The sequence below is a fragment of the Pelodiscus sinensis genome, chromosome 20, assembly GCF_052426305.1.
Source record: "Pelodiscus sinensis isolate ZL-2025 chromosome 20, ASM5242630v1, whole genome shotgun sequence".
In the NCBI taxonomy this organism is placed as follows: domain Eukaryota; kingdom Metazoa; phylum Chordata; order Testudines; family Trionychidae; genus Pelodiscus; species Pelodiscus sinensis.
In genome coordinates this window covers 6,398,491-6,417,941 of record NC_143071.1, presented here as the reverse complement: position 1 = coordinate 6,417,941, position 19,451 = coordinate 6,398,491, and the positions used below count along the sequence as shown (strand labels likewise).

The following is a 19,451-nucleotide window of genomic DNA, read 5'->3' as shown; positions in this document are numbered from 1 at the left end:
CCCCCACCCCCACAGCCACAGGGCCTGGGCATTACCTCACCACACTGCTACGGGACTTGGGGACACCTCCCCCCACCTATGGGATCCTGCACCCTTCCCCCGCCATTCCACGCGGCACATAGAGATTCCCCGCTCTGCTGTGAGACTCCTACAGGGCCTAGCGATTTCCCCCTCCCCCCACCACTTCACCCAGAGCATAGGAATTCCCTTCACCCCACCCCCCAGCTTCCTCATGGGGTCTGGAAATTCCCTTCCCTCCCATGCTGCTCCTCACAGGGCCTAGGAATGCCCTCCTCCTCACCCCCACATGGCTCCTCTCAGGGGCTGGGGGTTCCCTGCCCCCCCATATGGCTAGGCCATCCCCTCCTGACCCCACTCCATGCCACTTCTTTGATTTCCCAACAAAACCCAACCAACCATTTCTTGAGTCACAGACCAGAGCAACCCCGGGTAAATCTGCCAGTGAGGTATACAGCTGCAAGACATGTTTACAGGCAGTCTCCGACTTACGCGGATCCGACTTATGTCGGATCCGCACTTACGAACGGGGCTTTTCTTGCCCCAGAGCTGGCGGGCGGCGGGACGGCCCAGAGCGCAGCGGTCCCGCCACCGTGTCCTCCGGGGCGAGTAAAGCTCCGCACAGCCGAGCAAAGCCGCAAGACCCGAGCAACGCCGCACAGGCGGCGGGACCCCGCTGCCCGTGTGGCTTTGCTCCTTTGTCCCGGAGCAAAGCCACAGAGGCGGGGGACCCCGCTGCCTCTGCGGCTTTGCTCTGGGTGTCCCTGGTCTGCTGGGGGGGGGGGGCGCAGCTAGTGCGCCCCCCCCCCCAGCAGACCAGGCTTTTGTTGTGGATGCCTGGGGTAGAGCAGCTGGGGTGCTGCCGGGTTGGTCCTGGGGGGACCTACCCGGCAGTGCCCCAGCTGTTCTGTCCCAGGCTCCAGATTCAGCCGCTGTTGAAACTGATCAGCAGCTGATTCCAGGAAGCTGGGGGCAGAGCAACTCTGCCTCCGGCTTCCTGTAGTCAGCCCCTGGTCAGTTTCAGCAGCAGCGGCTGAATCTGGAGCCAGTTCCGAGTTATGTACAAATGCAACTTAAGAACAAACCTATAGTCTCTATCTTGTACGTAATCCGGGGACTGCCTGTATACTCATATTCATAAATGATCTAGAAAAGGGGTAATCCGTGTGGTGGCAAAGTTTGCAGAGGATTCCAAATTATTCCAGAGACTTAAGTGTCAATCTGAAGAAAATAAGCCAACTATACATATGAAAAGTTGGGGTTGAAATCAGTGGTTACCACCCAAGAAAGAGACATTGGGGTCCTCATGGAGAGATCTCCAGCCGTCAAAGGAACCCTTCGGAAAGGAAAGCTAAGAAGACAGAACATATCACAGTGCCACTCTATCAAGCTACCAGAAGATTTACTCAGTGTTCTTTGGGTCCTTAATGCAATTAAGTTTTGGTTCTTGGAAAATAAAATGAAAATGTCCCAGCTTCATTTGAATCATTGCTTCGGGGTGGGGCTGGGGAGGAGGCTGCCCGGGAGAGAGGACAAGCCTAACTCTCTCTCACCGCAGCAACTTGGGGCCAAGTGAGAAGCGCCTCTCCATGGCCGCTGCAGCTCCAGCGGGCACAGTCAGGGGAGGGGGATATGTCCCCCAGCTGGGACAGGTCCAGGTATGTCTGCCCCCTGCACTCCGAAGTTAGAGTGAGGAATGCAGCAAACTGTGCACTTTCGCCTCGCTCCCTGACAAAGGGGAACAGCCAGCAATGTTCCCATAGGAATTTGGGGGGCGGGAGCTTCAGCTCCCTCATCTTCCCAAAAGGGAGCCTGGGGGGTGAGGGTCAAGGCTGCAGCAGTCCTGGATGGGAGGAGATGTGCCCTCCCCTTCCCAGCCAGCCCCTTTCACCTGCCTGGTGATTCTGTCTCTTTTCTGTATAGTTTTCTGAGAAGTAATCCCATTCCAGGCACATCCCGTTTTCCTGGCACCACCAAATCCTGACCTTGCTTTATGTTATGGTCAGAGGAGGCTGTACCCCAAATTTGGTGATCCTACCTCTTACCGTTTAGGAGGAGTTCTTGAACAAATGGACTCTCCGAAGGACAGACGGACACACAGATGCACAAACTCTAAAATATATAGTGGATGGCCATCCCCTCAGCCTTGAATACTATGCGCAATTCTGGTCAACTAGAAAAAGTAAAGAGAAGAGCTACAAAAATAATCAGGCATATGAAGCAGCTTCCTTAAGAGGAGATATTAAGAAAATGGGGACTGTCCAGCTTACAAGAGAATGGTGCAGAGAAAATGAATAAGGAAGTGTTTACATCCCTTCAGGAGATACAAAACCCAGGCATCTCCAATGAAATTAATGGATCTGCAGGTTTAAAACAAATCCCCCCCCCCCCCGCAAAAAAAAAGAAAAAAAAAAATCTCACTGTTAACCTGTGGAACTTATTGCTGGACATCATGAAGGCCACGGATATAAGTGAGTTAAAAAATGAATTAGATAAGGTCCTGGAGGATAAGTCCTTCACTGGCTATTAGCTAACATTGTCAAGGATAAAACTCCATGCTCTGGATGTCCTTAAAGTTCTGACTGCCACAGACCCGGACTGGATGACAGGGGATGGATCCCTTGATAAATTGTCCCATTCTGTTCATTCCCTAGGAAGCACCTGACACTGGTCAGATCAGAAGATAGGATACTGGGCTAGATGGACCACTGGTCTGACCATGTGGCTGCTCTTATGTTCTTTCTCTCCCTCACCTCCCTATGTAGTTTGTAATTTGTATATACTGAACTTGATAACACATAGGGTGGGGATTTTTAAAAACTTCCATTTACTGAATCTATTTTACGAGTTGTTGCAATATTTGTGGTACTTCCCCTTTCTGAGAACTGGGAACACGTCAACTACCATAAATAATAGTAGAAGTGGTAAGTGATCATTTTTAAAGTGTGCATACACACACACATATGTAGGACAAGTTGGAATCCATAGGCCTTGGTAAACCCATCTTCATTACCTGACCACATCTCGCGATGACCTGAGACTACTCTAAAACCTGGACTATGAGGCTATGTCTACACTACAAGGTTTTTGCGCAAAACCCCATGAAGCGTCCACACCTCTAGCGGGCTTTTGCGCAAGGAAATCTACAGTCAATCGACAGAATAGAGGTCTTTTTGCAGTGTAGATACACCTCCTTCTATGAGGCATAACTCCTTTTTGCACTAAAGATCTTGCGCAAAAAGGCATGTGTGAATGCTCCGTGGGGGTTTCTTGAGCAAAAAGAGACTATCTGAAAAAGCAGAGGTGCTCTGATGGCCATTCCCATCAGAGCTTTCTTGTGCAAGAGCATCCATGCAGTGCGGATGCTCTCTTGTGCAAAAGAGATGCGCTTTGAGGTGTGGATGCACTTTTGCACAAGACGTTTTTCTGCAAGAACTCTTCTGCAAAAGGCTTCTTGTGCAAAACCGCTGGGTTGTGTCTAGACTGGCCAGTTTTTCCGGAAAATCAGCCGCTTTTCCAGAAAAACTTGCCAGCTGTCTACACTGGCCACTTGAATTTCAGCAAAAGCACTGACTTCCTACTGTAAGAAATCAGTGCTTCTTGCGGAAATGCTATGCTGCTCCCGTTCAGGCAAAAGTCCTTTTGCGCAAAACTTTTGCGCAAAAGGGCCATTGTAGACAGCTCAGATTTGTTTTCCGCAAAAAAGCCCCGATCGTGAAAATGGCCATCGGGGCTTTTTTACAGAAAAGCATGTCTAGGTTGGCACGGACACTTTTCCGCAAAAAGTGTTTTTGCGGAAAAGCGTCTGTGCCAATCTAGACGCTCTTTTCCGAAAATGCTTTTAACGGAAAACTTTTCCGTTAAAAGCATTTCCGTAAAATCATGCCAGTCTAGACACAGCCCTGCAGTGTAGACAAAGCCTGAGGGTATGTCTACACATCAAAGTTATGTGATGCAAATTGCGTATCTTATTTTGAGTTTATGGTGCTGTGTAGACGCACCCTAAGAGAGATGGTTTCCGTAAAACACTTTCAGACAGCTGCCCCACACAGGCTCACATCGTGGCTATAAGCTTACTGAGTGGGAGCAAGAGTGGAACATGGTTTTCAAACTGAGTCATGACCTGGTACTGGCTTGTAGAATGTCAGGCATGGGTCTCAGGTGATCAGTGGGGTTCTGACACAGCTCCCTACCTATCCTAGCACCACAGACTGCGCTGCACCCCAGAAGCAGCCGGCAGCAGGCCCAGCTCCTGGAATGGGTCGGGGTTGGGGGAAAACACAAGGCTCCACACACTGCCCCTGCCCCGAGCACTAACGCTGCACTCCCATTAGCTGCAAACCTACTTCTGGCTGCTTCCAGGGCACCGCATGGTCTGTGGTGCCAGGAGAGGCAGGAAGCTGCCTTAACCCCCACCCCTCTCCTCCTGCTGCACCAGGAGCTGCTCATGGTAAGCCCCTCCTGATCTCCCCGCAAAGCCTGAGTCCCCTCCTGAACCCCAAAGCTCCCATCCTCAGTCCCACCCCATCTAGTCCAAGTATGTTGGGTCGGGGGCATAACCAATTTTTTTCAACTGGATCATGAGAAAAAAAGAAAAGTTAGAAAGCCACTGCTCCAGCATAGCATCGGCAGTCCACACTGCCTTGTGTGGAGAACATCTCCCCTCCCACATCCGACCAGCAGATGGCCCCGTTGCTGGGTAAAAGAACTCTTTGCCCCTCAGTGCTAAAGCACCTGTTCACCATATGTTGCAGTGGCTACCATGTCATTCCTGGGTGCAATTCAAGGTGCTAGTGATAATCTCTAAAGCCCTGTATGGTCTGTGACCCCCCCTAACTTAACTAGTGCCTTCTTCTGTATTTTCCCATCACAACATAGGATGCTCTCGGATGCATTTCAGCTGTCGGCGCCAAGAACTCAGCTGCCTCGGTAAACAACACTTCTCCCCCTGTGCATCACAACCAGAATCCAGCAAATTTCAGATCATGTTTTCAAAGCCTTTTGTTTTCTTCCTATTGAGTTTTGGGCTGGACACGTCTTTGTAGTTTTCTTTACTGGGAATTTAAGACCAAAGGAACTCTAGGGATGGCAGAATCTTTTGGGATCTTTTTTGATATTTGCTTATTTTTAAATAGTGGAACTGCAGCCTGGTCCATCTGCCGTAGGCAGCGTGACACACAAATAAAGAAGGTCTCGTGATTATGGCGATGGGGATATTCCAACTATTTTGGTCCAAAATAGCCTTTATTTGCAAACCTCATTTGGGTAGTATGTTATATTAAATTGCTTTGTGGCGCTCAGGGTCGTATTTGTGATATCTTTTCACGGTTATACCATCGGTGATTAGCATGTCCGGTTAGAACTATTAAGAAAGGATGCTTATCAACATAAATAAATAAATATTGGGCATTGCCATAGTAGCTAGAAATAAAAGCCATTTTTCAACTCTACGTGGGATTTAAAAACATATCCGCACCTAGATATGCATGTGATGGAGGTGCTGAAGAAAGCTAGATTAGAATGTCCAGTCCAACTTACCCTGCATGTTTCCCAATACAGTTTGGCAGCTGTCCCAGAAAAATTAAATGGAAATGAATTTCCTCTTCTCAGGATGGCTCTGAATGGAAGACGACTCCTGTGGGTTCCCATAAATACAGGAAACTTTCTTTTATATGTTAGCTCAGTGTTTTGAGTATTAGCCTGCTAAACCCAGGGTTGTGAGTTCAATCCTTGAGTGGGCCATTTAGGGATCTGGGGCAAATCTGTCAGGGATGGTACTTGGGCCTGCTATGAGGGCAGGGGACTAGACTCGATGGCCTCTCAAGGTCCCTTCCAGCTCTATGAGATAGGTATATCTCCGTATTATGTGTTACACCGTTGTATGTAATGTAGCTGTATCGGCCCCAGGCTATTAGCGAGACAAGGGGGTGAGGTAATATCCTAGATGTGAAGGAGAGCTCTGTGCGGCTTGAAAGCACATCTCCCTCATGAACACAAGTTGGCTCAATGAAAGATATTGCTTCTCCCACCTTGTCTCTCTAATATCTCACCCTGTTACGTATGGAACAAGTGATTTCTATACGAATGGACAAAGGGAATATGGTTAACAGGTGTTCTCCATTCCAGTCAAGCCCCACATGAAAAAGTCAGAGAGACAAAAGACCATAGCCTGGAATTCTTCCCTAACTGCAGAGTATATTTTACACACAGCTTCTTGTACACACCTGCTCTCTCTAGCATGGGCAGCCTTTTTGGTTTTGTGCGGTTAGGTCCCTGGCTTTGATTGGAGCATGCAGGTGTTACTGCATCACAGATAATAATGATACTCTTGGGCCCAGTTGAAGGACAGGAGAGCTGGTGCCCTTCAGCCTAGGAATTAATTGGGGGAAGTATTTCATAGCCAGTGGGGCTGTATACATCACATGTGTCTATATCACATGATAAGTCCAGAGAGCAGGACTTCTGGACTCATGGAGTCCAAGCCCACCCTTCTTAGTCTGTACTGCACAAACCTGGGCTTACAACTGCTAGACCCAGTTCTCACTGCTGTGCTACCATGTCCATGCTGCACTACACAGACCTGTCTCCAGGCTATGGCGTGAGGCACCAATGGACAGGGCTCAGCCCCAGCAGGGTCCTACAGTCTAGGTTGTTAGCGCTTGTTACTCCACATCCAACCAATTTGTAGGTGGAGGGAAGGAGGCCCGAGGCTCCAACCTGAGTTAGGACCTGGGCTTACCCTGCAACGTAGATATACTCCGATAAAGCCCATTCGCATGTGCATCGAAATCCCAGCCATAAGACTCCCCTACAGGCCAGCTTCCAGACCAGCTGGGCATACAGCGCCTGGCTATTGAATGCCAGTGGAATGAGCATCCTAAATGTACCAAAATGCCCCTGTGAACAGCCTCCCTCCCTCCCTTCATAACCAACCTTCCCACTCCCCACCAGATGCCTCTTCTCACCAGCTGCCCCCACTCACCCTGCCTCCTCCACCCCTTCCCTGAACCCCCTTCCAACCCGTCCCTCGCCTTCTCTGCCCCCACTTCGTCTCCCCGCACCCTGAAAGGCCTCCTACTTCCCAGGAACCCGGGGGTACCCTCCCCAGACTCCTCTCCATCTGCCCAATTTAACTGAAGAGCCTGTCATGTGATGACACCTCCAAGGGTACATCCAGATCTGGCGGGACCTACCCGAAGAGGCTCTTCAAGGACAGATTAAGCTTTCATTCCTGGAGACTCCAGGCCAGTCCTGGAAACTGGTACCCCTCTGAACCGCACCTCTCCCTCCTGTCCACGCCCGCAGGTGCGCCCTCCTTCTGCGCGCCCCTAACTCCTGCCTCTCGCCCCCCTCCCCACAAAGGGCCGGGGGCTCCGGGCTGCTCTCCCTCCCTAGCCCGCTTTGGCAGCGGGCGGCGCCGCCGGGGCTCCCTCGGGGCCGGAGCGGAGCGCGCAGGGGAGCGCGGTGGCGCTTGGCGAGGTGCGCCCTGGGCGCGCGGCGCGAGTGGCGCAGAGGAGCCGCGCCCCCGCCTGGCGCAGCCGCCGCTCCCCGCCAGCTGCGGTGCCCCCTCTCCCCGGGGCGAAGCGCGAGCTAATCCCCGCGGCAGGAGGGACGCGCTCCGGGCCCGCAAGCGCCTCCGTCTGCGCCCCTCGCCAGGGAACCCTCACTCTGACCAAAGCCGGGCGCTCCGGCGAAGACCTAGCCACGGCTGAGCCGGCCCCCCTTCTCCCATTGGTTTGGGGCAACCCCGGGGGGCGGAGACTGCCGAGCCGGCATTAAAAATCACATGGCCGCCCTCAAGCAAGAGGCAGTTGCTCATGCAGGGTTTGAGTTGCAAACAGCGCAGCGGGGTAAGGCACCTGGGATTGCTTTGCTGAGTCTCCCCTAGCCACTGGATCTTACACTCTTTTTAAGTACATACCTCCCCAGCTCAAATCCACTGCCAGGTAAGGAGCACTTTCTTTTTCACCCGCCTCTTTCTGTAGCCCAGGCTGCCCCCCAGTCACCTCTGAAATGCCCCCTTCGAAAGGCTGTGCCTGGGATGCGGGAGGTGTGTGTGTAGAGGGGTGGGAGGTCAGTCTATGTGTGTGCGTGTGCTTTACTCGCAGGTTTATTGGTTGCACTTTTCTGCAGAGTCACAGAGTTTTGCCTTTTCTCACACCCCATAACTCACCAGAGCGAAAATAATTAGCTAAGTAAGCCTGGAACCCTGGAGCATCTGTTTGTGCTCCTTTCTTTCCAGGCACCAGCTGCCACCGGAGGGTATTACATTTTGGGGGGAGGTGTGGAAAAGTTAGCCTGAATACTCCCTTTGCTCTGTATTGGGCATCTTTTTTTATTTTTCCATCACTTCAGGGATTCCAGAACAGAGGGAAAGCGTTTAGATGCATTAAAAAAATACAATCAATTTTCTGTCCCCTTCTTGCCATGGCAATTATTCATAACACTGCACAGCGATTGCAGTCTAGGAAAGATGCATGGGGAGCAGCTGGTGGAATTCTTTCTGAATGGGTCTGGCCAAAAGAAGAAGTAAGGGGGGGTGGGGGAGCCATTGTGGTTTGAGTGACTGGGGAGAGATTGCATCATTTTAACTTGATTCATGACAGTTGAAAAAAAAACAAATAGGAAACGGCACACTTATTTATGGCTGCCTTGTACAAGCTTTTCCATTTTAACCAGGCATGTGCTTCCCAGGAATTTGGAGGCAGTCGTTACAGAACACGCTTAAACTTCTATTCTGGGTGTTAAAAAGATTGTGTTCACTGCCACATCTCTGCTCCCCAGGCTTGATCTAATGATGTTTTCTTTTCGGTGTTCTCTTTGCCTTGCCTTTACACTTGTTTGCCTTTCCATCCTCCTGGCCAGCACACCCCCTGGCGATGAGGATCTCATTTGTAGTTACTTTGTCATCCTCTAGAAATATCCTGAGACTTGCAAAGGCGCAGGATCTCAGATGACAGTGCCACTTATCTGTTCCCCTTTTCTCCGTACACATTCCCCTGCATTGCTTATTTTTCTTTCTTCTAATATCTTCATTGTTTTATTAAAGAAAATCTGTCATGATCCTTAAAGACTTAAGACGCCTTAAAGACTTAATCTCCGAGCCAAAAGCAAGTTGGCAAATGAGGGGTGTTTGAGCTAACAACTTTTAAATTAACATACAAGACTGGGGAAAAGTCACTGAACCTTTACAGCTGAGTCTCTCTGACCAATAAAAGAAGAGAGCATGGACTTTTGGTTTTGCTATATGTCTTGGCAGACTGCTCTCCTGTTCTGTTTACTGAAGTGGGAGCAAGGTGCTTCACTAAGGCAGCAATTGTGCTCACTTAGCAACATGTGCCCTGCACACACAAAGCACGGCAGTGTGGCGTCAGCTTGGGAATATTTGCCCGGAACGCTCATTAGCAATCTCTCGCTCAGCTCTTGTAATATCTCTGTCTCGGATCCGTCTGAAACTCTCCTGCATGATTCTCCTCCATTCGATCAGAGCAAACTGCAGTTAGCCAATGAAATGATTTCTCCTTGTGGGCTCTTGGAGATGGGGTCGTTGTTGTTGAATCAGTGTTTGTCCAGAAATGCTTCATGAAGAGTAAAGTCCTCTTTTATTCCCCACTTCCAAGCCTTCCCGTGCAACAAAAAATTCTGACTCCATCTTCTACCTCGTTGTAGTGAATGTGTATGTGGGCCAGCACTTGGGTCCAATGCTTCTCTTAAGTTTTTCTGGTTGTTTTTCTGTGGAGAGATAGCAGAGTGAATAAAATGAGATAATGTAATTTATGTCTGACTACATGTGTCATGTAATGGGCCCAATCTTAGACAGTTTTTCCCCCTCCAATGAGGGCTGTAGGTTTGCCTCCCTTCTCCGTATTCAGCGAGAACATGATAATGATGGGAAAAATTACATTTGTAATACAACTGGGCAGGTGGACTAGTAAAGTAAGGCATAATGTTCGATTTTTATCCCTCGCCTGTATATTTTTAGCTTTGGACACAATTTTTGCATAGGGCCTGATCCTGTATTCCTTACAGTTTCCAACTCTCATTGCCGCCAAGTAGAAGCTTTTAGGATACACCCAGTTCAGCTTCCCAAACTTTTGGTTGTATTGATTTCCCACCCCCAAACATATTTATAGAGCCTGATCTTTGAAGTCAATGGGGAGTTTGGCCATTGACTTGAGTGGGGCAGGATCAGACCCATTGTGTTTAGCAGCGGAGAGAGTCTGACCGCGGAATTATTGCATAGTCCTCCTTCCCCTTAGCTCACGGTATCCTAGCTACTCAAAGCACACAGCAGGATGAGAGGCAATTTGTGCCATGAAAAGACTGTACGTGGCGTGGGCCGGAGTTTTGTTGTCTGAACGTTAAGGTATGGTCTGTAAACACAGCAAAGAGACACCCGCGAAGCCACATGTCAGTGTTTCAGAAACATTTCAGCCAAAGGGGTTGCAGTTTTTGCTTCCAAAGGCATAACACGTGTAGTGGCACAACTATTAACTAATAATACTGTGCAGATGTACAGTAGGTGGAACAAATGCTCTCATTAGCAGTGGAAATATGACAATGGTAGGTGCCTGTTGCTATTTCTAGGTTCTAAATCTGGCAAGCTATTTGTAGGAACCTGGCGTTGTGGTTTCAGTGATTTGTGGAATTCAAACGAATATCTTGGGGGGGGGGGGTCAATTTGCACATTCAGGTCCCTCGGATTTCATAGCTTTCCCCTCTGGCTCTTCCACCCTCTTGAAATCCACGCGACAATACATACAAATGACTCTATTAGTTCCAAAACTATAAGTTTCCATCCATTTGGAGCAAAACCTGCTTAGAACAGGGAAGGTCAACATGATCGTGATTTTAGGATGTGGTTTATAAAAAGTGATTAATCTGCAAACCAATGCAATGATTTTGCAATGAGCTGTTCTTTTTCATGGAACATATAAATAGTAATTTGGCTTTTCCACTTGTATTTGGGTTTAGATTTTCTAGCCAGCAGAAAATATCTCAAATTGAAGGTTAGACGCATTCCTTCCCTTTCAAGAGCTATATATTGGCAGGAAAGAGAAACTCCATTCTTATCACCCTTCTCCCACCCAAAAAAATAAAATACAATACAATAAAAAAAGGGCAGACAAAAAATTCAGACAGGTGTAAGGGTAACAGTCCCAAAGCATCTTTATAAATTAATATGAAAGCTGTATTCAGACTGGGTGTTTTGAAAGTCAAAAGCTGCCAAATGTAGCACACACTGCAGGAGTGACAGATGACTAATTTCAGGAAACGTGTCTTGGGCCATATTCCTGTATAATGATTTGGAGTGTGTGTGTGTGTGTGTGTGTGTGACTTGTTCTGTTTGCTTGTCACCTGCTGTTTTCTTACACACATCAGCTTAACTTAGTCCTTGTGATACAGCTGAGATAGGTAGAGGATGGAGGAATTCAGGGATCATTTAGAATCTCTAGCGTTCAGTATATCTATCGAGTGTTCTAACACCATTATTGGACCATGAGTAGTTTCTATCCCCAGCATGACTTTTTAACCTTGCCTTACCCAGGTCAGGAAGAACAGCTAGCGCATGTACAACCTATTTCACATGCAGAAGTCTTATTCTTTGGTCGATTCAATTCTGCCAGTTCTTTGAATCGAGTCGGATTGATTTGGTTAAAATCAGTTAACAAAACACATCTAGCTGTGCACTCCCACAGATGGGGTGCGTATGAAGATCTCCTGCTGTGATAAAAATCAGTTTTGACGTTCTTTTCTCCTTTGGCTGGGTGTGTGCAGGAGGGATTATTACAATTCTTGCATTTGGCCTCCTCTGCAGCATTTTCGTTACATCTCCTGCCGTACAGTAGGCGACTTAACATATGATGCACTTGTCAAAAGCAAACACTGGGTCCACGCCAAACCTCTCTGAAATGTGTTTGGTGTGCTCCAGTCTCAGCAAACACATCTTGTTTTCACTAGGCCGGCGGTTTTCAAACTTTTTTCCCTCATGACCCAGTTGAAGAAAATTGTTGATGCCCCCGACCCAACATCATGTGATTAGAGTGTGGGCTCTGGGGTGGGGCTGAGGATGAGAGCTTCGGAGGCTGGGGCAGGAGGGATTTACCTCGAGTGGCTCCCGATCAGCAGTGCAGTGGGGAGGGAGAGAAAGGTGGAGCTAAGGCAGCTTCCTGCCTCTCCTGGCACCGCAGACCAGGCTGCGTCCCAGAAGGTTCCCAGCCAATGGGAGTTGCGGAGCTAGAGCTCAGGGCAGGGGCAGTGTGTGGAACCCTGTGCGCTCTCTTCCCCAGCCTAGGAACTGGGCCGGTTGCCGGCCACTTCAGTGCATCAGTCTGCAGTGCCAGAACAGGCGGGTAGCTGCCTTAGCACCCTCACTGCTCATAAGAACATAAGAACGGCCGTACTGGATCAGACCAAAGGTCCATCTAGCCCAGTATCCTGTCTGCCGACAGTGGCCAGCACCAGGTGCCCCAGAGAGGGTGGACCGAAGACAATGATCAAGCGATTTGTCTCCTGCCATCCCTCTCCAGCCTCTGACAAACAGAGGCCAAGGACACCATTTTATCCCCTGGCTAATAGCCTTTTATGGACCTAACCTCCATGAATTTATCCAGCTTCTCTTTAAACTCTATTATAGTCCTAGCCTTCACTGCCTCCTCTGGCAAGGAGTTCCACAGGTTGACAACACACTGTGTGAAGAAGAACTTTCTTTTATTAGTTTTAAACCTGCTCCCCATTAATTTCATTTGGTGTCCCCTAGTTCTTCTATTATGGGAACTAATAAATAACTTTTCTTTATCGGCCCTCACCTGATTCCCCTGTTGTAATGGGACCCAGGGCCTGACATTCCACCCCCCACTCCTGGGTCACGACCCGTCGTTTGAAAACCACTGGACTAGGCAACACCCTAACCACTGACTTTCCAGACAGACTGGAAACTCAGGGTCATTCTCCTTTTGGGGGTGGCATCCCCTTTATTTAAAGAGAGGCAAGTGTCTTCTAGTCACTATCAACAGCATCAGAGATGTTAGGCCAATCCTGCCTTTGTGACAGTCATTTGTCAATAACTTCTGTGGGAGCAGAATGGGGCCCCATTTGGTTTGTGCGATGGTTTCCTACTGTGAATGTAAAGATTGTATAGATCCCATCAAACCGCCGTGACTTTGGTTTAAACAGTTTTCAGCATAGCCTATATGGCTTTTTTTCCCTATTGTTGGCAAAGAAAGCACGACTTTTGCTTTCAGGGCTGGTGAAAGGCTAAATTCTGCACAAGTGTAAGTTAGTGGAATATCACCAGAGCGAAATTTGGCCCACGGAGCAGATTATCCTCCTACTGCGCTTGTCCTTTTAATTAACGCTCACCCATACCTTGGTTAGAATAGACCCCAAAACACAGTTTCTGTCATTGTAAATCCACTGGAGATTTGGTCAGCCATGCCTGTGTTAAATGCTAATTCACCATTCCAAAGAAAACCGAACGTGCAGGTGTATGCACTGGATAGATGCTTATATTTCCTGATTTTAAGTGAATGTAACTTGCAGGCCTGTAAGACATGTTCACTTCAGTGCTTGCTATCGAAAGAGCGGTGGCAATTTTGTGCAGATGAGGTCAGTTTCGTTGATCTGTAACGGCAGACAGAGAATCTCTGTGCTCCAGGACAATTCTGTGAATAGAAGGGAAGTGACTGATAATATGAATTGTGGGGCTTGGGAGGCTAGGGCCGCCAGGTAGCTTTGGGTCATCGTGCTGTGCCTTTGAGTTCTAACATGCGGTTTGTGTCTCTCTTGCAGACCATGTACTCTCTCTGACGGATGTGCAATTGCTAAGCTAACGCTGCATATCAGAAGACTCTCCTTGGCGAAGTCAAGGGGCGTTGGAAACGCCGACCTTGCGCGCTCTTTTTTTTCCCGTGTGTGTGTTCCTCTAGAACGTTCAAAACTGTTTCTCCAAAGGGTTTTGCAGAAACTCAGACTGTTTTCTAAAGCAGAAGCCCCTCCGTGCACAGCAGTAGTGATGGGCAGTGTGCGAACCAACCGCTACAGCATCGTTTCCTCAGAAGAGGATGGCATGAAGCTGGCCACCATGGCGGTGGCCAATGGCTTCGGGAATGGGAAGAGCAAAGTACACACGAGGCAGCAGTGTAGGAGCCGCTTTGTCAAGAAAGACGGCCACTGCAATGTCCAATTCATTAATGTGGGTGAGAAAGGACAACGTTACCTGGCAGACATCTTTACCACCTGCGTGGATATTCGCTGGAGGTGGATGCTAGTTATCTTCTGTCTGGCTTTCATCCTTTCATGGCTTTTTTTTGGCTGCGTGTTTTGGCTGATTGCTCTGTTGCACGGGGATCTGGAGGAGCAAGCAAACTACAAAACTTGCATCTCCAATGTGAGCAGCTTCACGGCCGCCTTCCTCTTCTCCATCGAAACCCAGACGACAATCGGGTACGGCTTTAGGTGTGTGACGGACGAGTGCCCCATTGCAGTCTTCATGGTAGTTTTCCAATCCATCGTAGGCTGCATCATCGATGCGTTCATCATCGGGGCGGTCATGGCCAAGATGGCCAAGCCAAAAAAGCGAAACGAAACTCTTGTCTTCAGCCACAATGCTGTGGTGGGCCTGCGGGATGGGAAGCTGTGCTTAATGTGGCGTGTTGGAAACCTACGGAAAAGCCACCTGGTGGAGGCACATGTGAGAGCCCAGCTGCTTAAATCCAGGGTGACCTCCGAAGGAGAATACATCCCGTTGGACCAAATAGACATCAATGTTGGGTTTGATAGTGGGATAGACCGCATTTTCCTGGTCTCCCCAATTACAATAGTCCATGAAATAGATGAACAAAGTCCCTTGTATGACTACAGTAAGCAAGACATGGACAATGCAGACTTTGAAATTGTGGTAATATTAGAGGGCATGGTGGAAGCGACTGCCATGACTACCCAGTGCCGTAGTTCATATCTAGCAAACGAAATCCTCTGGGGCCACCGGTATGAGCCTGTGCTCTTCGAAGAGAAAAATTACTACAAAGTGGACTACTCTCGGTTCCACAAAACGTACGAAGTGCCCAACACACCCCTTTGCAGTGCCAGAGACTTAGCAGAAAAGAAATACATTCTCTCTAATGCAAATTCCTTTTGCTACGAGAATGAAGTGGCTCTCAGCAGCAAAGAGGAGGATGAGAGCGACAACGGGCTCCCAGAAAGCTTGAGCACGGACACCCACCCAGACATGGACCCTCATAGCCAAGTTGGGTTGCCACTAGAACCTCGGCCATTAAGGCGGGAATCTGAAATATGACTGACTGACTTTTTCTCTGCTATCTTTTGGTTTAAAAGAAAAATCTGTCAGTCAAAGGCTCGGTGAGCTGAGAGTTGGCCCGAAGCAACGATGGTACTGTTGAAGAACAGCGTGAAGACACGTGGTCTTGAGGGACCCTGCGCCGGTTTTAGGGCTGTCTTTAGAGGAGAGACGGCTGAAAATGACCTCTACACACGAAGCACTAAACAATGTCAAAGCATGACCAGAAGGCACATATATATTGTAGAATAAATTATGTATATATTTTTTTACAAAACTTGAACTTGCAGGCAAGCTTTGGTTGGGTTATTTGTTGTTCAACTTTTTCCAGAATGCTTCTCTCTAGGGAACAAGAATGTTTTTAATGGCATAACAAAGGCAAGAATCTGCCTTATTATTATTATTATTATTATTTTATTATTATTATTTTAAGAAAGCTGCTGCTAACTCCATGGACACAAATTGTAATTTTTTTGTGGCCATGTAGTTTTTTTTTCTTTTTCTTTTGTTTGTAATTAAAAAAAAAAAAAAAAGACGCCAGCATTGAACTTTGTGGGCTGAAACGCTCACAGTCACACTTCAAAGAGGCCAATGCTGCCGTGTATCTGAACTTTTTTCGAGGCCAGTAGTTTGATAGCTAGAATCAATTTCTCTCTCTTTCCAGTTACATAAGGGGCATTATGTAACATAAAACCAATTGGTAGCCTCCAGCAATTTTTTTTGGAAGGGGAGGAGGGATAGAGTTTAATTATCTCAAAATTAAGTTAAAACTACCTAAATGGATACCAAAGAAAATGCACAGTTTTGCACAGTGGAGTTTATTTAAATGAAACAGGCTGCTTTAAACCAACAAATTTTGAACCTCAGATTTTTTTTTGAAAGGGCCTCATTTTGCACCTTATTCAGAAAATTAGAGTGTAATACTCATATCTAAGTAAGCAAGACGTTTTTCCCCCTCTGTGGGAAAATGAGCTCTCTCTTTTTTATTCTTTTTATAAGAAGGAAAAGAGAGGCGGGAGAGGTGGAGGAGCAAACATCTGTTCTTTCCTGTTAGGAAAACGCCAACAGGGCTACAGCAGAAGGTCAAGTGTTATTCTAAAACACATTCCAAAACTGCTTCTAGAACGTAGAGCCCTCTTCCAGCTGACCCAGCGTTCTGAGAACTGAGCCATCAAACACGCTGCCGGCTGTTATTACGTTTCCAGTTCAACTAGGCTAGGGACATGCAAAGCTGCTGATCTGCGCTGGAGGCTAACTCTACTGGAGCAGGCATTTAGGCTTAGGTGAGCCGAGCAACATGCAAATCTCTGGGGAGGAGGCGAGAGGAAAAAAGGGAGAGGCCGGGAGGAAAGTTCTAACAGGGCAATCTGAAATTGCACCGGGATTCGAATGTTTGGGGGAAACGTTTCCCTTTGGCAGGCCACGGGTGTCAGAGCCGGTGTGCTCTGGATCATTGGGAAAAAGGATGATTTGAAGCGAATACTGTAAAAGAGTTCCCTTTCCCACTTCCTTTTTATCTGTAAACATCGACTGGGCTGTCCGAGGTTGAGATCTGTCACTACATCTTGGGACCTTATGACATGCCATGGCTCTAATAGTATTTTGGTTCCCTTTGTCATGAATGCTTTACTGTTTTCTGTGCCTCTACGATCAAGCATATAAGCTGCACACGAAGGTTCCTCACCTGTTAATCTTCCTCAAGGAATAGAGAGTGGTGTTTGGGGACGATAGATTCTAGTCAACTCTTTTACAGTATTGGATCACTGTATGCCATTAAAAAACAGCTTGTTCTATGTCTAATGTCTTCTGCAAATGGACATCTGTGAAGGCCTGTGGCCCCTTACAGCCCTGCCTGAAGGAAATGCCTGCAATGATATGGTGGTTCCTGAGAAAATGGTATTTACAGTAACCTGAGGAGGTGGGTTCTAAAACTGTGGAAATTTTACATTGTAAAGGTAGCTCTGGATATTAAAAAGGGCAGATGGTATTTAAATACAAATACTAAAACTATTTATGGGTGGGTGGGGGGAAAGGGTGTTAAACCCACATAGCAACTTGAACAGAATGCTACTTGTGCTGCTATTGTGATATTCTTGTAAAGGAAAACAACTAAACCAAAGAGTATTCCGTGAAATGTAAAACAAATGAAGATGCAATCAGAGAGGGAGGACATGGGGGAAGGAGGTGGCAAAAAGAGAATCCTTTCCCCAATTAGTTTACTCCAAAATACACAGTGCCCCGCTTAGAAGACTTCAAACATCAGAGCCAGGGACAGGAGATAAGGGGAAAAAATAAAAAAGCTTCTGATGATTTCTTTAAGAAAAAAGGAAACAAAACAGAAAAAAAATCTGAAGTTTCTGGTGCACAGTTTTTTCCAAGTCACACATTTTTCAGAAATGTTTTTAAAATGTACATTTTATAAAGTTGATCAAGTATTTTCGTATTCAAAGCCAAATGTAAATAGAAGTCTGTAAAGGAGAAGAAGAAAACCAGAAAAATTAAATAAATCCATAGAAACTATAAATTCAGTTCAGCAATTTCTGCTAGCGAGTACCTAGATGCTACCGGTTAGCATGGTTTTAGCAAGTACTTACAAGCCTTATAGGGTCCCTAATGCTATGAACTTCTGTTATTTATTTAAGCATGGACTTTTAATTTGAAACTTTTTCCCCCTAGTTACTGGCATTTTTAAAAGTTACAAGCTTTCAGATTGCGAGTCTTGTTGAGAGTGGATACTTAGGTCATTCATTGCACTCTCTGCTGGATTTATTTCATTTTTAAATAACCCTTTGTCTCTACCGACTGAATCTAGCATTGCAGATTTGCACTCGGCCTTTGGCTGATGGAAGCTGCTACAAAAGAGACCTGACCTGCAATGTGTATCTCATGGTACCTGCTCCAACCCTGGTTCATCTCTCAAAAGGCTTAAATATATTTCTGAACATGCCTTGATAAGCCCAGTCCAGGTTGCACGGTTGTAGGGTTGGTTAATTATTATTATTTTTTCTTCTTTAAGGCATGCATAGTGACTGACACTATTCATACTTACTGGGCCAAATTCATGTCTCACGGGCTATCCAAATGCTTGGTGAAGCAGATGGAAGTCTTTCTGTTGGCTAAGGTTTTGGATCAGGCCCTGAAGCTATGGCATGACCCCAAAGATGAAGTTGGTTCGGTGTCTTTAATGTCTACCACAGGCGGTTTATGTATTTTGCTTCAGGAGTTGGGGGGGAAATGAGTGATTTCTGCCCTTCCCTGAAAATACTTGAATAAAGACTTAATGTCTGAAACATAATACCGCCTACAAGGACAAAAGGCATTTGTGAGACAGCTTGGGCTGCGTTGTTATTTCCCTCTGCTGTCTCTTAGGTGCAACTTGGTGTTTGGCTAAGTCGCAAAGGTGGACAGCACAACATTTTCGTTGTGTTTAAGGCTACATTCTCTCACTCATGGTCAATATCTGCGGTGTTAGCTTAGCACTTGTTCTCTCTTGGCAAAGACAAAGGGTTTGTACGTTTTATTTGGTCTCTTAGGTCCTTTTTTGTTTCCATATTGGATGACAAGGTAAAACCGAGAAGTACTGTATTGTCGTTAAACTACGGCTGCTCTTGACCGTTTCAAGGCAGAAGGGGGTTGCAGAGCTGCCATCCCACCGCCAAGTAAGAATTTCATTTTACAATGACATTGGGTCTGCAGCTATTGTAAGGTGAACAATCGAGACATTTGGCAATTGTCCATTTACTATTTTCCTGTTTGCAGCCTTTTTGTATCAACGTCTTCCTAATGTACTGCACAAATCATGGATTGTACAGATTTTTATATATTATGTCTTATTTTATTATTTCTAAATAATAATAATAATAAAAAAAACCCAACAATCTGCTGTCTGGATCTTCTGTGGGCGGAGGATGGGTCAAAGTATTACTATTTAACTGCACTATGGTGGTGCCGGCAATCAACCTGTCACATGCCTCCCATAGTAACGCATAGCAAGAGGCGATTCCTTCTCTCAAAAGCTTGGAATATCGGTTGACAAAGGGTAGGAGGCAAGGTGCTATTGTTCTCATTTTGCTGATTAGGAATGGAGGCACAATGCCTTATTGTCTCGTATGGCAATTTACAGCCCATAAGGATC

At 47.0% G+C, this 19,451-nt stretch overlaps 1 protein-coding gene across 1 annotated transcript; it reads left to right on the top strand.

Moving 5' to 3' along the window:
* Positions 1–7,808: 7,808 nt before the first annotated feature.
* Positions 7,809–19,229, top strand: KCNJ2 (potassium inwardly rectifying channel subfamily J member 2). Its single transcript, XM_006129154.5, has 2 exons — positions 7,809–7,964; positions 13,810–19,229. The coding sequence occupies exon 2, from the start codon at positions 14,033–14,035 to the stop codon at positions 15,314–15,316; it is 1,284 nt and encodes a 427-aa protein (XP_006129216.1). The 5' UTR covers positions 7,809–7,964; positions 13,810–14,032; the 3' UTR covers positions 15,317–19,229.
* The last annotated feature ends 222 nt before the right edge of the window (positions 19,230–19,451 follow it).

What these genes read in the sequence shown, in the direction of transcription:
- KCNJ2 (XM_006129154.5), top strand. Translation starts at nt 14,033, where the DNA reads ATGGGCAGTGTGCGAACCAACCGCTACAGCATCGTTTCCTCAGAAGAG.